The sequence below is a fragment of the Trachurus japonicus genome, chromosome 18 (assembly GCF_045865225.1).
Source record: "Trachurus japonicus isolate A0001 chromosome 18, Traja_1.0".
Classification (NCBI taxonomy): Eukaryota; Metazoa; Chordata; class Actinopteri; order Carangiformes; family Carangidae; genus Trachurus; species Trachurus japonicus.
Window position 1 is genome coordinate 5,840,473 of NC_140924.1, and position 21,853 is coordinate 5,862,325.

Genomic DNA, 21,853 nt, shown 5'->3' on the forward strand with positions numbered 1-21,853 from the left:
CTGTGAATTTCAGGCTGAGCACTAACCATATGGCCACAGAGAACCTGAGTTACAATGAGCTTTATACTATGAGGAATCAAAGACTGTCCAATGACAGCTGAATAATTGGAATCAAAAGTCAAGCAATGAAGTGAAAAGACTGAGGCAGGAATCGAACCCATGACCATATGATCACTAAACCTTTACTCTGCCACTCGGCTACAGAGAGCACACTGCTTTCAAAACTGTTGTCATTCATTGTAATGTGATGATGTGCTGCAAACTGGTACGAGTAATCAAGGAGATAACAAACACCTGTAACCAATTGAAGGCGGGGAGGAGAGCAGAATTCAACATAACATAACAAGAGTTCTTCCCTTGGATTCGAACCAGTGACCTTAGGGTTGGCAAACATCCACCCTAACCCCTACACTACAGTGGAGTTGTGAAGAGGAGAGGTTGAGACTTTGATGAATGTGAGATTTTTTGTGAAAAAGTTAAATATTTTAAAAAGTATAAATAGTTAAAAAGAGAAAAGTAATGCCGATAAAGTTCAAAAAAAGCTGCACGTTTTGATATATGAATTGTTGAAATAGCACAAAGTATGAAGGACTAGAAGAAGACCGTAAAAAGGCGGAAGAAAATGGCCAAACAGAAGAACAATAGTGTGACTGCTTCAGCAGTCACACTAATTAAAAAGCACTTAACGGCAAGTTACAAAGTTGAGCTCCTTCTCCTGCTGATGTGAAAAAAATGCATTGAGCTGAATGGGAGCAGAGAGCTCCCTGGCTGCATTTAAAAAATATTTAAAACTAGAAAAAGCATTTCCAAGAATGGAAATGGTGTGACTGCTGACAGCAACTGAACGCTGTTGCAGAATTAGCAAATAGTGCAAGCAGTGATCACCATACAAATGTTTGACCAAGGTCGGAATTGAACCCACAACCTCATGGTCATTAGACTTCCACTCTGCCTCTAGGCCACGGTGCACACACAGTTGCAGAGACTGTTGTCTGTTAATGATCTGCACACTGTCAACATCAAGAAAGCTTGAGAGTCAAGCTTGAATGACTTAGAATGAAAATTTCTGTGAATTTCAGGCTGAGAGCAGCAGTTTCAACATGAAGCAAGTTATCAGAAGTCAACAGAGGACAACTGGGAAAATAATTCACTATAATTGTTGTTGAGGCGGTGCATATTCTCATTTGCCCAGGTCATAGTATTTCAAAGGAGGTTAAATCGAAAGCAACTGGACTTAGTTATTTGTCTAGGAAGACGTTTCACCTCTCATCCAAGAGGCTTCATCAGTTCATGTACGCATCTGACCAGGCTGGGACTGGTCCAACTATCTGGTGTGGAGACTCACTATTTAACCTCTTGTGTGGGCGTTCACAAGGGTGATGATGTCACTGGTTCCCATTTGTGCTCCAAGTGCCAACGACAGTCGTTTAAAAGACTGCCTTTGATGGAAGGTTGGTTTCGACTTCGTTAGTGCCCTATTGTGTTATAACGACAGTCGTTGGAGCCACTTGCCACTTGTGAACAGTGGTTGTTCTTTGAGGCTAGATTGTTGAATCTCCTGGGAAGGGATGAAAGGGCAGCATTGTAAATTGGAGATAGGTGGTGTCTCAGGCCACCTCCCCTGTTGAGGGATGGTTTCTCTACTTTTACAAAAATAGCTTCTTTGACTCCTCTTTCAAACCATCTGTCCTCTCTGTCTAGGATTTGGACATTGCTGTCCTCAAAGGAGTGGGCTTTCTCCTTGAGATGTAAATGGACAGCAGAGTCCAGTCCTGAGGAGTTTGCTCTCCTGTGTTGGGCCATGCGTTTATGCAGTGGTTGTTTTGTTTCTCCAATGTAGAGGTCTTTGCATTCCTCGTTGCATTGGACTGCATACACCAGATTGCTTTTGTGGGTGTGTGGTGTTCTGTCCTTGGGATGTACCAATCTCTGTCCGAGTGTGTTGCTGGGTTTGAAATACACAGGGATACGGTGTTTGTTAAAGATCCTCCTGAGTTTTTCTGATACTCCAGACACATATGGAATGACTATGTTGTTTCTCTTGTTTTGTCTTTCTTTCTCAACCACTTTGCTGGTTTTCTTTCTGGAAGCAGCTGCAGTTTTCACAAAGGTCCAGCTAGGGTAACCACAAGTTGTGAGGGCGCCTCTCAGGTGCTTGTGTTCTGCCCCTTGGGCCTGTGAGCTGGTGGGCACGTTATCAGCTCTGTGTTGTAAAGTTCTGATAACCCCAAGCTTATGTTCCAGAGGGTGGTGAGAGTCGAAAAGTAGATATTGGTCTGTATGTGTGGGTTTTCTGTATACCCCAATGTGGAGGCTCCTGTCCTTTTTCATATGGACGTCACAATCTAAGAAAGGCAGACTATTGTCCTTGACATCCTCTCTGGTGAGAGGTCATCTCCGAGAGGACAGATGGTTTGAAAGAGGAGTCAAAGAAGCTATTTTTGTAAAAGTAGAGAAACCATCCCTCAACAGGGGAGGTGGCCTGAGACACCACCTATCTCCAATTTACAATGCTGCCCTTTCATCCCTTCCCAGGAGATTCAACAATCTAGCCTCAAAGAACAACCACTGTTCACAAGTGGCAAGTGGCTCCAACGACTGTCGTTATAACACAATAGGGCACTAACGAAGTCGAAACCAACCTTCCATCAAAGGCAGTCTTTTAAACGACTGTCGTTGGCACTTGGAGCACAAATGGGAACCAGTGACATCATCACCCTTGTGAACGCCCACACAAGAGGTTAAATAGTGAGTCTCCACACCAGATAGTTGGACCAGTCCCAGCCTGGTCAGATGCGTACATGAACTGATGAAGCCTCTTGGATGAGAGGTGAAACGTCTTCCTAGACAAATAACTAAGTCCAGTTGCTTTCGATTTAACCTCCTTTGAAAAAAAAAAAAAAAAATTGTTGTTGAGGCAAGAATTGAACCAGCAACCTTCAGGTCTCCAGACCAGCAAGCTAACCACTAGGCTACAGACAGAGACAGTATGTGACGGGTAAAGAAAACCTTTGATAAGAGGATCACTGGCTTCTGCTTAAAGAAAAAAGTAAGGAATCGAACCCATGACCTCATGATCAATAAAACTTTACTCTGCCACTTCGCCACAGAGAGCACAGACATAAGCATGTTTCAGACAGAGTTGTGGAGAATTCTCAGCATTGGGCTGAATGAGAGCAGAGAGCTCCCTGGCTGCATTTAAAAAATATTTTAAATTATTATCTAAGTCTCTTTGCATTTTTGACCAGAATTTTAGCCAGAAGACAAGCGTGGCTACAAAACTGGAGAAAATAATTTGTCTAGAGTTTAATTTGCAGAAAAAGTTAAATATTTTAAAAAGTATAAATAGTTAAAAAGAGAAAAGTAATGCCGATAAAGTTCAAAAAAAGCTGCACGTTTTGATATATGAATTGTTGAAATAGCACAACACCTAACACACTAACCATATGGCCACAGAGAACCTGAGTTACAATGAGCTTTATACTATGAGGAATCAAAGACTGTCCAATGACAGCTGAATAATTGGAATCAAAAGTCAAGCAATGATGTGAAATGACTGAGGCAGGAATCGAACCCGTGACCATATGATCACTAAACCTTTACTCTGCCACTCAGCTACAGAGAGCACACTGCTTTCAAGACTGTTGTCATTCATTGTAATGTGATGTTGTGCTGCAAACTGGTACGAGTAATCAAGGAGATAACCAGATAGTTGGACCAGTCCCAGCCTGGTCAGATGCGTACATGAACTGATGAAGCCTCTTGGATGAGAGGTGAAACGTCTTCCTAGACAAATAACTAAGTCCAGTTGCTTTCGATTTAACCTCCTTTGAAATACTATGACCTGGGCAAATGAGAATATGCACCGGCTCAAGGAGATAACAAACACCTGTAACCAATTGAAGGCGGGGGAGGAGAGCAGAATTCAACATAACATAACAAGAATTCTTCCCTTGGATTCGAACCAGTGACCTTAGGGTTGGCAGGCAGTTACCCTAACCCCTACACTACAGTGGAGTTGTCAAGAATAGAGGTTGAGACTTTGATGAATGTGAGATTTTTCAATGATGCTTAAAACAAAAATAAATTAATATAAATTAGCCACACCAAGTAAGAAGAGGACTTTTTTGTGACCTGTGACTATTTTTTGGTGAATTAAAATGAATTAAAAAGCACTTAACAGCAAGTTACAAAGTTGAGCTCCTTCTCCTGCTGATGTGAAAAAAATGCATTGAGCTTAATGAGAGCAGAGAGCTCCCTGGCTGCATTTAAAAAATATTTAAAATTATTATCTAAGTCTCTTTGCATTTTTGACCAGAATTTTAGCCAGAAGACAAGTGTGGCTACAAAACTGGAGAAAATAATTTGTCTAGAGTTTAATTTGTGGCCGTGCTGACAGTTTAGCCAGAAAAACTCTAGAATGTTTTTTTGCCTCTCTCCACTCTGGCACCACTCTGGCTCTGCTCGTTAGACGCAATACACACACATTATAAAGCTGAAAAAAATCAGAAAAAGTTAAATATTTGAAAAAGTATAAATAGTTAAAAAGAGAAAAGTAATGCCGATAAAGTTCAAAAGAAGCTGCACGTTTTGATATATGAATTGTTGAAATAGCACAAAGTATGAAGGACTAGAAGAAGACCGTAAAAAGGCGGAAGAAAATGGCCAAACAGAAGAACAATAGTGTGACTGCTTCAGCAGTCACACTATTGCACAAAGTCCTTCATACTTTGTGCTATTTCAACAATTCATATATCAAAACGTGCAGCTTCTTTTGAACTTTATCGGCATTACTTTTCTCTTTTTAACTATTTATACTTTTTCAAATATTTAACCTTTTCTGATTTTTTTCAGCTTTATAATGTGTGTGTATTGCGTCTAACGAGCAGAGCCAGAGTGGTGCCAGAGTGGGGAGAGGCAAAAAAACATTCTAGAGTTTTTCTGGCTAAACTGTCAGCACGGCCACAAATTAAACTCTAGACAAATTATTTTCTCCAGTTTTGTAGCCACACTTGTCTTCTGGCTAAAATTCTGGTCAAAAATGCAAAGAGACTTAGATAATAATTTAAAATATTTTTTAAATGCAGCCAGGGAGCTCTCTGCTCCCATTCAGCTCAATGCATTTTTTTCACATCAGCAGGAGAAGGAGCTCAACTTTGTAACTTGCCGTTAAGTGCTTTTTAATTCATTTTAATTCACCAAAAAATAGTCACAGGTCACAAAAAAGTCCTCTTCTTACTTGGTGTGGCTAATTTATACTAATTACTCTTTATTTTAAACATCATTGAAAAATCTCACATTCATCAAAGTCTCAACCTCTCTTCTTGACAACTCCTCTGTAGTGTAGGGGTTAGGGTAACTGCCTGCCAACCCTAAGGTCACTGGTTCGAATCCAAGGGAAGAATTCTTGTTATGTTATGTTGAATTCTGCTCTCCTCCCCCGCCTTCAATTGGTTACAGGTGTTTGTTATCTCCTTGATTACTCATACCAGTTTGCAGCACATCATCACATTACAATGAATGACAACAGTCTTGAAAGCAGTGTGCTCTCTGTAGCTGAGTGGCAGAGTAAAGGTTTAGTGATCATATGGTCATGGGTTCGATTCCTGCCTCAGTCATTTCACATCATTGCTTGACTTTTGATTCCAATTATTCAGCTGTCATTGGACAGTCTTTGATTCCTCATAGTATAAAGCTCATTGTAACTCAGGTTCTCTGTGGCCATATGGTTAGTGTGTTAGGTGTTGTGCTATTTCAACAATTCATATATCAAAACGTGCAGCTTTTTTTGAACTTTATCGGCATTACTTTTCTCTTTTTAACTATTTATACTTTTTAAAATATTTAACTTTTTCTGCAAATTAAACTCTAGACAAATTATTTTCTCCAGTTTTGTAGCCACGCTTGTCTTCTGGCTAAAATTCTGGTCAAAAATGCAAAGAGACTTAGATAATAATTTAAAATATTTTTTAACTCATTGAGTGCCAACCACGTAATTTCTCGTTTTTCGTTCCCATGCGTTGAGTGCCAAAAACGAAATTTTTCGTTTTTTGCTTTTTTTTTAAATTATGAAAATAGACACTTTAATACACATTATATGTAAATTTGGGGACTCTACGACGAGGAGAACTGAAATAGATGACGATCAAAGTCACATGACAGCTCATGATCTGGAAGTTTTTTATCATAACTCAGCTTCTGCAAACGGAGTTCTGCATGTGGATGCAGCAGCTGCTCCGCTGCTGCTCCGCTCTCACCCGCGAGGCTGCAGCAGCTGGGAGCTGAACCAGGAAGCTCTCAGCCCACTGTCCCGCCCGGTCTTCATCTGGAGCAACACCGTGTCCTCCCCAAAGTCCTCCCGCGGTAAAATCTGATGGTCTCTGGGTCAAAGCAGACCGGCACCACCGACCCGTACCACAGACGGACCGCGACCACCGGCGGGACCGGTGTTCGCGAGCCGCTGTGGCCGGCAGAGCCTCACGTTCCGCGGCGAGAGGCTGTGACACGGCACGGTGCGTCTGTGTTATTGCTGTTTAGTGGCGCCCCCCCCGCCCCCGATGGTGGTTTTGTGAATAGAACAACAATTGTTGTGTATATTTATCTTATACGAGCCCTTTGATCCAGAAATGCGAGTGTCTGAAGAGCGACAGACACAAACAGCGCACCTTTCATAAAAGACGCTCTATCTCCTTTTCTAGAAAAAAAGGAGGGATTTTGGTGAAACCCAGCCATGTTTAGCTTGACTTTTCTCAGGAACGGAGGCACGTAGAAACAAACGGTTTGTGGCCATTTGAAGGATAAAGTTAAACCTTTCAAATGAGCTACAGTATGTGTTGGTGGCAATAATATAGAATACACTATGGCTCTAAAATAAAAAGTCAAATATGGTCTAATTTGCCGGTACACTTGACTAAAACTTTGGAAAGGAGCGCGGCACTCAATGAGTTAAATGCAGCCAGGGAGCTCTCTGCTCTCATTCAGCCCAATGCTGAGAGTTCTCCACAACTCTGTCTGTAGTCCAGTTGGTTACAGGTGTTTGTTAAGAGACGCATTAATTGCTTCTGCCACCGTTTGCAGCACATCATCACATTACAATGGCAACATGCTTATGTCTGTGCTCTCTGTGGCGAAGTGGCAGAGTAAAGGTTTATTGATCATGAGGTCATGGGTTCGACTCCTTACTTTTTTTTTTAAGCAGAAGCCAGTGATCCTCTTATCAAAGGTTTTCTTTACCCCTCACATACTGTCTCTGTCTGTAGCCTAGTGGTTAGCTTGCTGGTCTGGAGACCTGAAGGTTGCTGGTTCAAATCTTGCCTCAACAACAATTATAGTGAATTATTTTCCCAGTCGTCCTCTGTTGACTTCTGATAACTTGCTTCATGTTGAAACTGCTGCTCTCAGCCTGAAATTCACAGAAATTTTCATTCTAAGTCATTCAAGCTTGACTCTCAAGCTTTCTTGATGTTGACAGTGTGCAGATCATTAACAGACAACAGTCTCTGCAACTGTGTGTGCACCGTGGCCTAGAGGCAGAGTGGAAGTCTAATGACCATGAGGTTGTGGGTTCGAGTCCGACCTTGGTCAAACATTTGTATGGTGATCACTGCTTGCACTATTTGCTAATTCTGCAACAGCGTTCAGTTGCTATCAGCAGTCACACCATTTCCATTCTTGGAAATGCTTTTTCTAGTTAGTGTGACTGCTGAAGCAGTCACACTATTGTTCTTCTGTTTGGCCATTTTCTTCCGCCTTTTTACGGTCTTCTTCTAGTCCTTCATACTTTGTGCTATTTCAACAATTCATATATCAAAACGTGCAGCTTTTTTTGAACTTTATCGGCATTACTTTTCTCTTTTTAACTATTTATACTTTTTCAAATATTTAACTTTTTCACAAAAAATCTCACATTCATCAAAGTCTCAACCTCTCTTCTTCACAACTCCACTGTAGTGTAGGGGTTAGGGTAACTGCTTGCCGACCCTAAGGTCACTGGTTCGAATCCAAGGGAAGAACTCTTGTTATGTTATGTTGAATTCTGCTCTCCTCCCCCGCCTTCAATTGGTTACAGGTGTTTGTTATCTCCTTGATTACTCATACCAGTTTGCAGCACATCATCACATTACAATGAATGACAACAGTTTTGAAAGCAGTGTGCTCTCTGTAGCCGAGTGGCAGAGTAAAGGTTTAGTGATCATATGGTCATGGGTTTGATTCCTGCCTCAGTCTTTTCACTTCATTGCTTGACTTTTGATTCCAATTATTCAGCTGTCATTGGACAGTCTTTGATTCCTCATAGTATAAAGCTCATTGTAACTCAGGTTCTCTGTGGCCATATGGTTAGTGCTCAGCCTGAAATTCACAGACATTTTCATTCTAAGTCATTCAAGCTTGACTCTCAAGCTTTCTTGATGTTGACAGTGTGCAGATCATTAACAGACAACAGTCTCTGCAACTGTGTGTGCACTGTGGCCTAGAGGCAGAGTGGAAGTCTAATGACCATGAGGATGTGGGTTCGATTCTGACCTTGGTCAAACATTTGTATGGTGATCACAGCTTGCACTATTTGCTAATTCTGCAACAGCGTTCAGTTGCTGTCAGCAGTCACACCATTTCCATTCTTGGAAATGCTTTTTCTAGTTATTATCTAAGTCTCTTTGCATTTTTGACCAGAATTTTAGCCAGAAGACAAGTGTGGCTACAAAACTGGAGAAAATAATTTGTCTAGAGTTTAATTTGTGGCCGTGCTGACAGTTTAGCCAGAAAAACTCTAGAATGTTTTTTTGCCTCTATCCACTCTGACACCACTCTGGCTCTGCTCGTTAGACGCAACACACACACATTATAAAGCTGAAAAAAAATCAGAAAAAGTTAAATATTTGAAAAAGTATAAATAGTTAAAAAGAGAAAAGTAATGCCGATAAAGTTCAAAAAAAGCTGCACGTTTTGATATATGAATTGTTGAAATAGCACAAAGTATGAAGGACTAGAAGAAGACCGTAAAAAGGCGGAAGAAAATGGCCAAACAGAAGAACAATAGTGTGACTGCTTCAGCAGTCACACTAACTAGAAAAAGCATTTCCAAGAATGGAAATGGTGTGACTGCTGATAGCAACTGAACGCTGTTGCAGAATTAGCAAATAGTGCAAGCTGTGATCACCATACAAATGTTTGACCAAGGTCAGAATCGAACCCACATCCTCATGGTCATTAGACTTCCACTCTGCCTCTAGGCCACAGTGCACACACAGTTGCAGAGACTGTTGTCTGTTAATGATCTGCACACTGTCAACATCAAGAAAGCTTGAGAGTCAAGCTTGAATGACTTAGAATGAAAATGTCTGTGAATTTCAGGCTGAGCACTAACCATATGGCCACAGAGAGAACCTGAGTTACAATGAGCTTTATACTATGAGGAATCAAAGACTGTCCAATGACAGCTGAATAATTGGAATCAAAAGTCAAGCAATGAAGTGAAAAGACTGAGGCAGGAATCAAACCCATGACCATATGATCACTAAACCTTTACTCTGCCACTCGGCTACAGAGAGCACACTGCTTTCAAAACTGTTGTCATTCATTGTAATGTGATGATGTGCTGCAAACTGGTATGAGTAATCAAGGAGATAACAAACACCTGTAACCAATTGAAGGCGGGGGAGGAGAGCAGAATTCAACATAACATAACAAGAGTTCTTCCCTTGGATTCGAACCAGTGACCTTAGGGTCGGCAAGCAGTTACCCTAACCCCTACACTACAGTGGAGTTGTGAAGAAGAGAGGTTGAGACTTTGATGAATGTGAGATTTTTTGTGAAAAAGTTAAATATTTGAAAAAGTATAAATAGTTAAAAAGAGAAAAGTAATGCCGATAAAGTTCAAAAAAAGCTGCACGTTTTGATATATGAATTGTTGAAATAGCACAAAGTATGAAGGACTAGAAGAAGACCGTAAAAAGGCGGAAGAAAATGGCCAAACAGAAGAACAATAGTGTGACTGCTTCAGCAGTCACACTAACTAGAAAATTTCCTCTCGGGAAATTTTGAATGGGCCGCGGGGCTACTGCCGGTTTTGCCATCTTTGTCAACATGGGAATCAAACCCACGATCTTAAGCGCAAGACAGAGCTGATCAGACAGACACATGATCATCTTTCTATAAGCACTGATATGGAGGAGCTGTAACCACATTAGGTTAACTGTGTGTGTGTGTGTGTGTGTGTGTGTGTGTGTGTGTGTGTGTGTGTGTGTGTGTGTGTGTGTGTGTGTGTGTGTGTGTGTTTGTGTGTGTGTGTGTGTGTGACACCAACAAGGTTTAACTTTAAAACCAGATTAAATCATGGTTTAAGTTTAAATTCTGTTGCACGTTAACTGTGTTTTAATCACATGAAGGTGTGTGTGTGTTTGTGTGTGTGTGTGTGTGTGTGTGTGTGTGTGTGTGTGTGACTGTAATCACATGAAGCTGGCTCTAGAGTCTGTGTGTGTGTGTGTGTGACTGACTTGACACATAGTTAGTTAGTAGCTGCATCCTGTGTCAGTCTGATTTAGCTGTGTCTGTGTTTATAAACATTTAAACGAGCGCCAGGTGGATTGTTTATGAAGTTAACGAGCTCTGGCCTGAGGATCAAAGAGGTTACCACGGCGATAGGGGCCCCCGCAGGCTGAGACAGACAGAAACGTGGAGAAAAACAGCCATTTTCTGCCTCTAAACCGGTCTCACATTTAGGCTTAGCATGACAAAACGGTAACTCCTATCAGAACAAAACACAGATCAACGTTGCTCTAAGGACTTACTGAAAATTTCGGTACGATTTGGTGTTTCTACAGTAAATATTTTGGCGACGCTGGCAGTTTTAAAACATCAGGCCGTTCTGCTCCTCTCAGAAAATATTTGTATTGGATTCAATGAGGAGCAGGGACAGACGTGGCCGCACTCAGAGGCTGATTCTGTAAGTTCTGTAAGTCTCTCTGATATTTTGAGCACATGACATGAGAGATAACAAGTTTGTCTTACAAATTCTGAAAAAATTATGTCTGTAGAGTGTAAATTGTGGCCGTGGTGGCAATTTATCCAGAAAAAATACAGAATGTTTCTTCACTCTCTCCCACTCTAACCGATGATGTCACGCACTCTGACACGAACATTCCATGCAATACACACCCATTATAAACTCATAATTTCTCCAAAAATGATCATGGTCATTGATCAGGGATTGATCAAAAACTATATGACCTATCAAAACGTGGAGTAATACGACAATACACAAGACTTGTGTCTACTGTTTAAAGTTTAAATGGAGTCTCTAGGTGAAAGTATGCCTGAGCAGTAGACGTTTGTTAAACTCCAATGATTGGTCTTTTTCGGTCTTTTTTTTCCGCCCGTCCCATTGACTTACATGCAAAATTTTTGCGCAGTTTTTCGCGACTACGTCGCGAAAAATTCATAAACTGTTGAGAAAAGTAATAGCATACCGATCCCGATCAAGACGCACATTTTGATATATAATTTAGTAGCGAATCGAAAATCGTCCGGAAGAGGAAGGAGAATAATAAGAAAAAATCCACACAATAACAGTAGTGCCCGGGCTTCGCCCGGGCACTGGTCCCTGCAGCTATTTCATAGCTGTTGGGACCAGTGCCCGGTGCGATTGCCCGCGGCCCTAATAAGAAGAAAAAATCCACACAATAACAGTAGTGCCCGGGCTTCGCCCGGGCACTGGTCCCTGCAGCTATTTCATAGCTGTTGGGACCAGTGCCCGGTGCGATTGCCCGTGGCCCTAATAATATCAAAATAAGAATAAGTCAGAAAAGACAAAATTATATATTTATTGAAAATGGATGGATTAACAAGTGTGGGTAACGTAGATTCATCCACATTAATATGAGACTCTTTAATAACCAAAAGCAAACTCCTTGGGGTCTGCAAACATTATTTCAAAACGTAAAATTTTGTCCTCTACCAATTTTAAACATACAAGAAACTTAGGAGAAAAATGTATTCAAACGTAAAAATGAATGAATGCTGAATTCATTTAGTAACAAAACAAAAGATTTTTTCACCAAGTACAATTATACCAGAAAGACACTTTTCATAATGAATTTCTTTCATGCAACCTACAACAATAAAAATTCAACACTCAAATCATTCTAATTGTATTATAATAAGCTGTTACAGTTTAGATCAACAAACAACTCTGCATGTGTTTCCATGTACAACAGATTTGTATGTATTTGTAGCGTTGATTTTTCATACAGTTTTTAAATCATACTTTAACAAAATATTTTGCAATTGAAACTCATTTTCACTGTGTAGTGAAGAGCTGTTACAGCTCAATAACTGCAGCCTCACACGGTGCTGCTGCCTTCAGTAACATTCCTGAGTTTACATAAACTCATGCGTTTCCTCTTGACAGAAATATCAGAGTATTTATGGCTACAAAAACTTCACGTGTGTGTCTGAAGATATTTCTTTTTAACAAATCTTTTCCTACAGAGACTACATACAAATGATTTCTCTCAATGGGATTTCATGTATCTTCTGACATTCTCTGCTGTCGAATATGTACTCCCACACACACTACAAACAAATGGTGTCACTTTTGTTTGGATTTTCTTGTGCTACTCAAGATCATCACGTTTATGGGATTTCATGTGCAACACTAAATTCCCTCTTGCCTTAAACTTTTTCCCACATGTAGCACAATCAAATGCTTTCTCTTTTGTGTGAACTTTCATGTGGCTCTCAAGAGCATCATGTCGGAAAAATATTTTCCCACAATCATTACAACTGAACACTTTCCCTCCTCTATGGCATTTCATGTGCAACACAAAATTCTCCAGCTCCATAAAAGTTTTCCCACAAACGCTGCAACCAAATGGCTTCACTTTTGAATGGACACTTGTGTGCAAGAAACAATGTGTTTGCCAGGCAAATCGTTGTCCACAAATAGCACAACCAAATGTTTTCTCATCTGTATGGAGTCTTACATGGTCTCTAAGATTATTTTTAGATCTAAATTTTTTACCACAGGTGGCACAGTCAAATGGTTTCTCCCCTGTATGGGTTCTCATATGTTCTTTAAGACTCCCTTTATGTCTAAATGTTTTACCACATGTAACACAGTCAAATGGTTTCTCCCCTGTATGGGTTCTCATATGTTCTTTAAGACTCCCTTTATGTCTAATTTTTTTACCACAGAAAGCACAGTCATATGGTTTTTCACCTGTATGGACTCTCATATGTTCTCTAAGATTCCCTTTACATGGAAATTTTTTACCACAGAAAGCACAGTCAAATAGTTTCTCCCCTGTATGGATTCTTATATGGTCTTTAAGTTTACCTTTATATCTAAATTTTTTACCACAGGTAGCACAGTCAAATGGTTTCTCCCCCGTATGGATTCTTATATGGTCTTTAAGATTATCTTTATTACTAAATGTTTTACCACAGGTAGCACAGGCAAATGGTTTCTCTCCTGTATGGATTCTCACGTGTCTCTTCAAAACCCAGGTTGTGCTAAATGTTTTCCCACACTCTGAGCAGCGGTGAGACTTCTTACCAGTGTCACATTCTTCATCATTTACATGAACAGCTTCACTGTTCAAACCTGACTCAGGTGCTCTGGTTTCTCTCCAGTCATCATCACTGTCTTCAGCTTCAGAGGACGACTCTGAGGCCTCATCATCTGTATCTGGTTGAAGATCTTCAGGTTGATCTGAGTTCCTGGCTGGTTCAGATCCTCCACAGTTGTCTCCATCAGCCTCCATCTGTTCAGCTGAGCTGCTGGATGGAGGCTCTGCCTCAGTTTGTTTTTGATGAGGTTTTAGGGACTGAGGTTCCTCATCCTCATCCTCACTCTTCACATGAACAGAAGTGACGGGGAACTCTGGAGTGGTCAATAGTTCTTCCTTTTCTTCTTTAACATGTAGACTCTCTTGGTTCTCCTGATCCAGACTAGTGGTCAACTCAGGAGGATCCTCTACTTTAATAATCAACAGGTGCTGATCACCTGTGGAAAAAATGAAACACATCATGAACAACAGTGTCTTCATACTGTCACTCATATAACTGGTGTCTGTATGATCCCCAATTTTCTTCTCAGTAGAAACCAACAGCATGTCCTGCAGCCATGTGCACCCATTCATCAATAAGTAATCCATAAATACCCCTTTTCCACCAAGCTGGTTCCAGTTCAACTCTGACTCTAGTGCCTCCAAAGATCAGTTTGCTTTTCCATTGTTAAAGGGACAACGGGGAGTTTCTATTTGGTTATTAAAACAAAGTCTCACGTTAATGTGGATGAATCTACGCTACCCACACTTGTTAATGGCTCCATTTTCGATAAATATATCGTTTTGTCTCTTATCGTTATTTTGTTATTTTAATTAATGGTGGAAACGCTGGGCGAGCCGACCAGCGTTTCCTTACTTTCTGTTTCGCGGACGCTGCCCGGCGGGTCATGGTAATAACGCCGCCGAATCGCCGTTTATGGTCGGAACTACGACGGTATGTGATCGTCTTCGAACCTCTGACTTTCATTGTTGATGAATGAAAACATTCTTGGCAAATGCTTTCACTTTGTCCGTCTTGCGCCGGTCCAAGAATTTCACCGTGCACGCAGAGGCTCATGGTAAATGTAGTATGAAAACACTTCGCTTTCCAAAACTCCTCGTTGTCCCTTTAAGTAGCTAAGTATGAGCCACGCTCCCCGAACAGGAGCTGCCCCTGTCTTTGATGCCTGCTACAGTTATAAACAGACCTGAAAATTAAAACCCAGTCTGACCCGCAGGTGTTGAAGACCAGACCTGACGTGGTCCGTCTAATTAGCAATAATCCTCTGCTTAAACCTGGCTGAAAAAAAAGAAAAAAGGAAGCCGTCTTTGTCGTAATCGCACGACCGGCAACTACGTTTTACCGCGTATACCGTGCAGCCCTACTTCAACTGTGTTTATATTGATTACACAGCAGACAAACAAACTTGATACAGTATCGATAACGTCTATGTATATCTTCGTGCTGGTCCTGTTGCTGAGGTAACCCCGCCGCCAGCCCCTGGAGGAACCAGTTCTTAGCTCTAGCCCAGCAAGGAGTTTGTGCCTGCGTGGAACCAGTTTAAGAACCAAGAACCGGCTCTTAGGCGGTGGAAAAGCAAAGAACTGGTAACTGGTAATCTGTAAAACCCTTATCATAAAATTTGCAACTCCTCTTTCTTTACAAACTTTGAGGTTCATGGATTTAAAACTGAATCACCAGCCAGTTTTGTTGAGAACGACCTGAAGCTGCAGGAAAACATCCAGCAGATTCCCCTGTGTGGAGTCCTAAATGGTCCCTTTATGTATACATTTTTTACCACAGGTAGCACAAGTCAGATAGTTTCTCTCTTGTATGGACTCTCGTGTGTACCTTCAAAACTGTGTTTGTGCTAAATGTTTTCCCACACTCTGAGAAGCGGCGAGACTTCTTACCAATGTCACATTCTTCATCACTCACATGAACAGCTTCACTGTTCAAACCTGACTCAGGTGCTCTGGTTTCTCTCCAGTCATCATCACTGTCTTCAGCTTCAGAGAACGACTCTGAGACCTCATCATCTGTATCTGGTTGAAGATCTTCAGGTTGATCTGAGTTCCTGGCTGGTTCAGATCCTCCACAGTCGTCTCCATCAGCCTCCATCTGTTCAGCTGAGCTGCTGGATGGAGGCTCTGCCTCAGTTTGTCTTTGATGAGGTTGTGGGGACTGAGGCTTCTCCTCCTCATCCTCACTCTTCACATGAACAGAAGTGATGGGGGACTCTGGAGTGGTCAATAGTTCTTCCTTTTCTTCTTTAATATGTAGACTCTCTGGGTTCCCCTGATCCAGACTAGTGGTCAACTCAGGAGGATCCTCTGTTTTAACCATCGACTGCTGATCACCTGCAGAAACAATGAAACACACATCATGAACAATAGTGTCTTCATACTAGGGTTGGGCAGTAATACAGTAAAAACCATGGTGTCTTATAATAGCAACGGTGTCAACTTCATTACCGTCATTTAAAAAAAATTGCAGTGCACTCATATAGGGATCTGATATATTACCTATTAAATATAATTTATTTTACTGCCTAAATAATGAGCGGTAAAATGTGGAGGAGGTTTAACGGTATTAACGTTTTGGATACCGCCCAACCCTAATTCATAGTGTCACTCATATAACTGGTGCCCCAATTATCTTCTCAGTGGACACCAACAGCATCTCCTGCAGCCATGTGCATCCATTCATCAATCAGTAATCCATAAAGTCAAACTGAATCCTCCAGTTGCCACCATCAAAGCTTTATGACATGAAAATGTTAACGACTATGAAGGTATTTAATCTTTGAAACATTACAGCAGCTTAACCTACAACACAGAGACAGAAATTAACTATCATATCTGTAGTACTAAGAGTGCAATCAATACTATGGCTGGTAGCTACTCCTTAGTATGTGTCCAACATTTCCTGTTGATACATTAGAGGCGCTTAATCCTTAAACATTATCTGCAAAGATTTCAATCATAAAATGTGTTACTCAAATGTCCCTTAGATTTAAGTCTTTCTGTGATGAAGACACAAGTCACCATCTGAACCTAAAGCACCGGGGTCCCACTGTAAGATCAACTTGAAAACTAACGAGAGAGCAGAAACAATGTGGGGAATATAACCACCAATTTGCGGACTTTGGTCATGAACAGTAACGCACTGTGAACATATTCAATGAAAAGGATAAATTATTAACTCGCTCAGTTATAGTCTACCGACTTCGATAAAATGCAAATCGTACACTGCGTTGATCAACATTTTATTTGATTTGCTATTGCTATTTTATTATGTATAGTTTGTTCTTTATATTCTTACGTTGTTATCGTCACCGTGTCCGTCCATCCATCCATCCATCCATCCATCTATCCATCTATCTATCTATCTATCTATCTATCTAAAACCAAAAAAACAACAGTCCTCGTTTTGTAATTCCTGGTATGTCCATTTAGTCACATAAAAGTTAAGTTAATTGTGTACAACATGTCATCTTTCTTTACAAACCTATCTATCTATCTATCTATAAGTCTATCTATCTATCTATCTATCTATCTATCTATCTATAAGTCTATCTATCTATAAGTCTATCTATCTATCTATCTATCTATAAGTCTATCTATCTATAAGTCTATCTATCTATAGATAAGTCTATCTATCTATCTATCTATAAGTCTATCTATCTATAGATAAGTCTGTCTGTCTGTCTATCTATCTATCTATCTATCTATCTATCTATCTATCTATCTATCTATCTATCTATCTATCTATCTATCTATCTATCTATCTATCTATCTATCCGTCTAAATCTATCTATCTATCTATCTATCTAAAAACAAAAAACCGACCGTCCTCGTTTTGTAATTCCTGGTAGCCTATGTCCATTTAGCCACATAAAAGTTACACTGAAAGATCTGAAATGGTAAGGCAAGGTAAGTTAACAACCGGGACTTTGAGGTTCATGGATTTAATCACCAACCGGTTTTGTTGTGAACGACTCGAGGCTGCAAGAAAACATCCAGCAGGTTCCTCTGCGCCTCCGCCGACATTTTACTCAAACTCTCAGTTGTTCCCGCCGAACGACTCTATTGTTTCCCCCCAACCGCGACTCTCTCCTGGTTTCATGTACAAATATCATTCCAGTAGAAACTGCGACACCTTCAACAAAACCACAGACTCAGGTTAGTTTAGTGTGATTATCTGCTCTGTTCAGTTCGCCGTTATGGATATCTCTCATCTCCTCCAACCAGACCCGCTGATTGCTCCTCCTCTTCCTCCTTCCGCTGGTTCTTTCTTGTTTCCGGGAAGTGTAGACTCGTTCAGCCGTGTTACTGCCCTCTATTGCAGTGGTTCCCAACCTTTTTCTTAAGGGACCCATATTTTTACCATTGAAAACTTTGGTGACCCCCTCCCCCATGTAAAATAAAATAAAATAAGGAACATCATAACTTCTTTTACATGAAATGTATTATATTTCAGTAATTTAATAACAGCATGGAACAAACACAATCAGGAGAACCTGTGTATGATTACAACATCTTCAGAACTTGTAGCCTACTTTTAAAAACATAATTGTGTTTTTAAAAGTACAAGTTCTGAAGAATATGTTGTAATTTTACACAGGTTTTTTCTCATTGTTCCATGCTGTTTTTCAAAATTCATTGTGACTGATATTGCCCTGCTGTATATTATGTATTTAATGTTTTAAAACTGTTGATATTCAATCATCTATTGATATAGGCCTATCACTTATTTGTTTATCTATTTAAATACACGAATAAATGTTTAATGTGGCCCTTGAATTTAGTTGATTTTGTCACATGAATTAAATGCTTAGCCTACTCATTTATTTAACATTTTAATTACATTAAAATTATGAAACCCCTTAAAATAAAGAGGGCTTCGCGACCCCCCCTGGATCTTTGGCGCCCCCCTTGGGGGTCCCGCCCCCCAGGTTGGGAACCACTGCTCTATTGGACAGTCTTACAGGACTTTCTCCACTCTTCTTGTTCTTCTTCCGTGGGTTTTCAGAGGCTTGAAAGAATTGTCGGAATTATTCAGACACACCACATGGATGTAGGCTAGAGAAACATCTTTTTTACATTTTTTTTATTAAAGGGACAACAAGGAGTTTTCTCCGTCGGCAGAACGAAAAATTCCGCGACAATAAAAAAGTCTCACGTTAATGTGGATGAATCTACGTTACCACTTGTTAATGGGCCCATTTTCGATAAATATATGGTTTTGTCTCTATGGTTATTTTGTTATTATTAGTGGTGGCGGAAATGCTGGGCGAGCCGATACAGCGTTTCTTTACTTTCAGTTTCGTGGCGAGTCATGAGAATAACGCCGCCGAATCACCGTTTATGGTGGGAACTACGACGGTATCGTCTTCCAACCTCTGACTTTAATTCTTGATGAATGAAAACATGAGTCTGTCTTGCGCCGGTCAAAGAATTTCATGGTGCGGAGGCTCATAAATGTAGTGTGAAAACACTTCGCTTTTCCAAAACTCCTCGTTGTCCCTTTAAACGTATATACAAACAATGAACATACAATGAACAGATAAACAAAAAATATATACATTGAAAGGGGTATTGATATTATATTATTTAATTTTATTATTATTATTAAATCATATAGCCTAGTTGTTTGTAATAAATTATAATATTCCAAGGTTTTTATATCTTTTCTGTCTTTCATATTTTGTAACAGCTGCATATAATATTTTATTTCTATTTTAAACTCATAAAAATTTGTTTTTTTGGATGACCATTTACATTTATGGATATAATATTTTCCTTGTAAAATAAAAAAAGATTCAACAAAAACAATTCCTTTCCCTTAAGTTTTTTTTCAAGTGAGAATTATATCTTTTTTTTTTAGTTTAATCTTGATGCCTGTCAAACATTTAAACATGTCTTCTAGTTCTATCCAAAACAAATAGGTATAACGACATTTTAAAAAAAAGGTGACAAATATTTTCCTCCTCCTGTTCACAAAAAGTACAGTGGATGTTAATATTTTTAAATTTGGAGATGGCCTGATTGACAGGGTAAATTAAATGCATGATTTTAAAAGAAACTTCCCTAATTTTGTTCGTGACACAATATCTGTTACTTGAAGTCCACACTGAGCTCCAGTTTTATCCATGTCCACAAATTTTGCGTTCCATAACAGTTTAGCTGCTGGGGTATTAATTTCTTGGGAAAGTTTCCTCAAATGTCTATTGGTGCATTTTGTTAACATCTGTTAAATTTATACCATCTAACATCAAATTTGCTTCAAAATGTACATTTAGCTGTGGTCTGCTAGAGAAACATCTCGAAAGGCGCCGTAGTTTCTCGTCTTGATGCTTTCCCGGTTTCAGTGCGTGCCTTCAAGTCGTCTGACTGTAAACTGAAACCTCTGCTTCTTAGCCATGTTGTTGAAATGCCGCCATCTGCTGCATTTAAAACTGCTACTGCATGACACGAGAACATGACGAGTTAGGACTTGAAATGAACGAGAAAAGATGAAACAAGTCTGTAGGTGAAATTAACCGATGCTGAAGTAGTTGAAGTTCACAGAGGCTGAAGTTTTGAACTATTTCAACACTGTCTGTCCATCTTGAATGTAAAAAAAAATAAAAAAAAAACTGTAGAAAAACATTAATAGTCTATTTTGAATATTACAAATTGTAAAAATTTAAAAAGTAACATCATAAATGCCCTGAATAAGCTGCATATTTTAATAGGGGAACACATTTGGAGCAGCACGAAGAAACAAAGGTGGAAGAACTCGCTGAAAATCGCTGAGGGCTGAATGAGATCGCTGAAGGAGCTGAAGGTTAATAGCGGGTTGTTCTCTAAACATATAATATTAAAGACCCAGTATGTAACTTATTTGGCTTTTTATCAAATCAAATCTGTCTCTCATAAATCCGTATTTCACTGAAGTGGAATCCCAGCCGCATACAAATGAAAGCTTTCTCGTACCTTAGAATGAGTTGTTACAAGTCGTTACAAATACGTAAGTGGGCGACGCACCAAACCGAGGCGGCCATGTTGCATCGCCATTTTTTATACGTCGAGTGGCAGCGTGACCGTAGGTAACCACGGAAACTGAGCGGAGCTGTGGGCTCGGCCTGTTGAAACTGTCACCACTGTGTAGTGTGAGGAAGGACGGAGGCACTGGTGTTGCATTCAGGTGCAGTCAGGCAGACGGCCGTCGGCAAACCAACCGGATGTCATTTTACTCCACGAGAGAAAGACGGTAAAAGGGGGTCAGGTAAACAAATGCAACATCACCATGACAACATATTGTCACTCCTGTATTGCTTTGCCTCGTGCTGGCGAACCACTTGTTTACATAGAGGCTTGTTTATCCTGTTACATGCAGCGTCTGTTTGTAACCGGCCTGCGTTGTGTTGTGTCGTTGAGAAAAGAAGGACCACAGTTCTCGTTTTCGGCCAGCAGGGGGAGATTTATTCTGCGTACAGCAATATTATTGTTAGTACAGCACAGCACTCTTCTTCTCAGTCTCACACACCTCTCTTCTCATCAGCCATTTTTCGGACTGCATGTGTAACTCCTAATCTCATTCTCATGGTCAGAATACATCATCACCAAACAACCCCCCAAGACCCACTGGCAATATTTTAGTAAGTAAATAAGAACACATATGAACATCAACACCAAAAGGGTGAATAAGAAATGTGAAATCATTACAAATGCAATAAAAAATACACAAAAGCAAATGGGAGCTCACCTGCGTACAGCAATATTATTGTTAGTACAGCATAGCACTCTTCTTCTCAGTCTCACACACCTCTAGAGGAGGGGAGGAATAACAACTGCATGAGAGACTAGCTTAGCTTAGACTCACGACCGTCACTCGGAGCGCCGTGCAAAATACACTCACAACTGCACACATACTATACCCATTCACTCAATTAGCTCAAAAAGAACCATGGTATTTAAAACCGCATGGTTAAAACATAAAGAAAACATACATTTCACACTATTAACAAATATTTTAAGCACTAGCACGTTTTACCCCTATCTCTTCTCATCAGCCATTTTTCGGACTGAGAGAAACGGCGCGACGTGCACAGGATGTTGACGGAGGGTTACGTTACCAAAATAAAACTAACAAAATAAAAGCCCCCAAAACCGAATATTAAAGAAAAACATGTATTAAAACTAACAGTTGTAATATAAAGTGATTTTTGGTGAAATGAAATTAAAAGAACCCATCGGTTACACGTTGTCAGTCTGACATCTGCCCGATTTCACGTGAATGCAACATCAAGAATACGTTCAGA

The 21,853-nt window shown here is 40.1% G+C and overlaps 1 protein-coding gene across 1 annotated transcript; it reads right to left on the bottom strand.

Moving 5' to 3' along the window:
* Positions 1 to 11,929: 11,929 nt before the first annotated feature.
* Positions 11,930 to 15,894, bottom strand: LOC146968488 (uncharacterized). Its single transcript, XM_085806316.1, has 2 exons — positions 15,459 to 15,894; positions 11,930 to 14,002 (listed from the first exon to the last, which is right to left on the bottom strand). Exons 1-2 carry the CDS (start codon positions 15,889 to 15,891, stop codon positions 12,612 to 12,614), a joined length of 1,824 nt encoding a protein of 607 aa, XP_085662442.1. The 5' UTR covers positions 15,892 to 15,894; the 3' UTR covers positions 11,930 to 12,611.
* Between the last annotated feature and the right edge of the window lie 5,959 nt (positions 15,895 to 21,853).

What these genes read in the sequence shown, in the direction of transcription:
- LOC146968488 (XM_085806316.1), bottom strand. Translation starts at nt 15,891, where the DNA reads ATGGTTAAAACAGAGGATCCTCCTGAGTTGACCACTAGTCTGGATCAG. An exon ending in TGATGAAGAATGTGACATTG is followed by an intron (nt 14,003 to 15,458) that starts GTAAGAAGTCTC and finishes TTTTTTCCACAG; the next exon opens with GTGATCAGCACCTGTTGATT.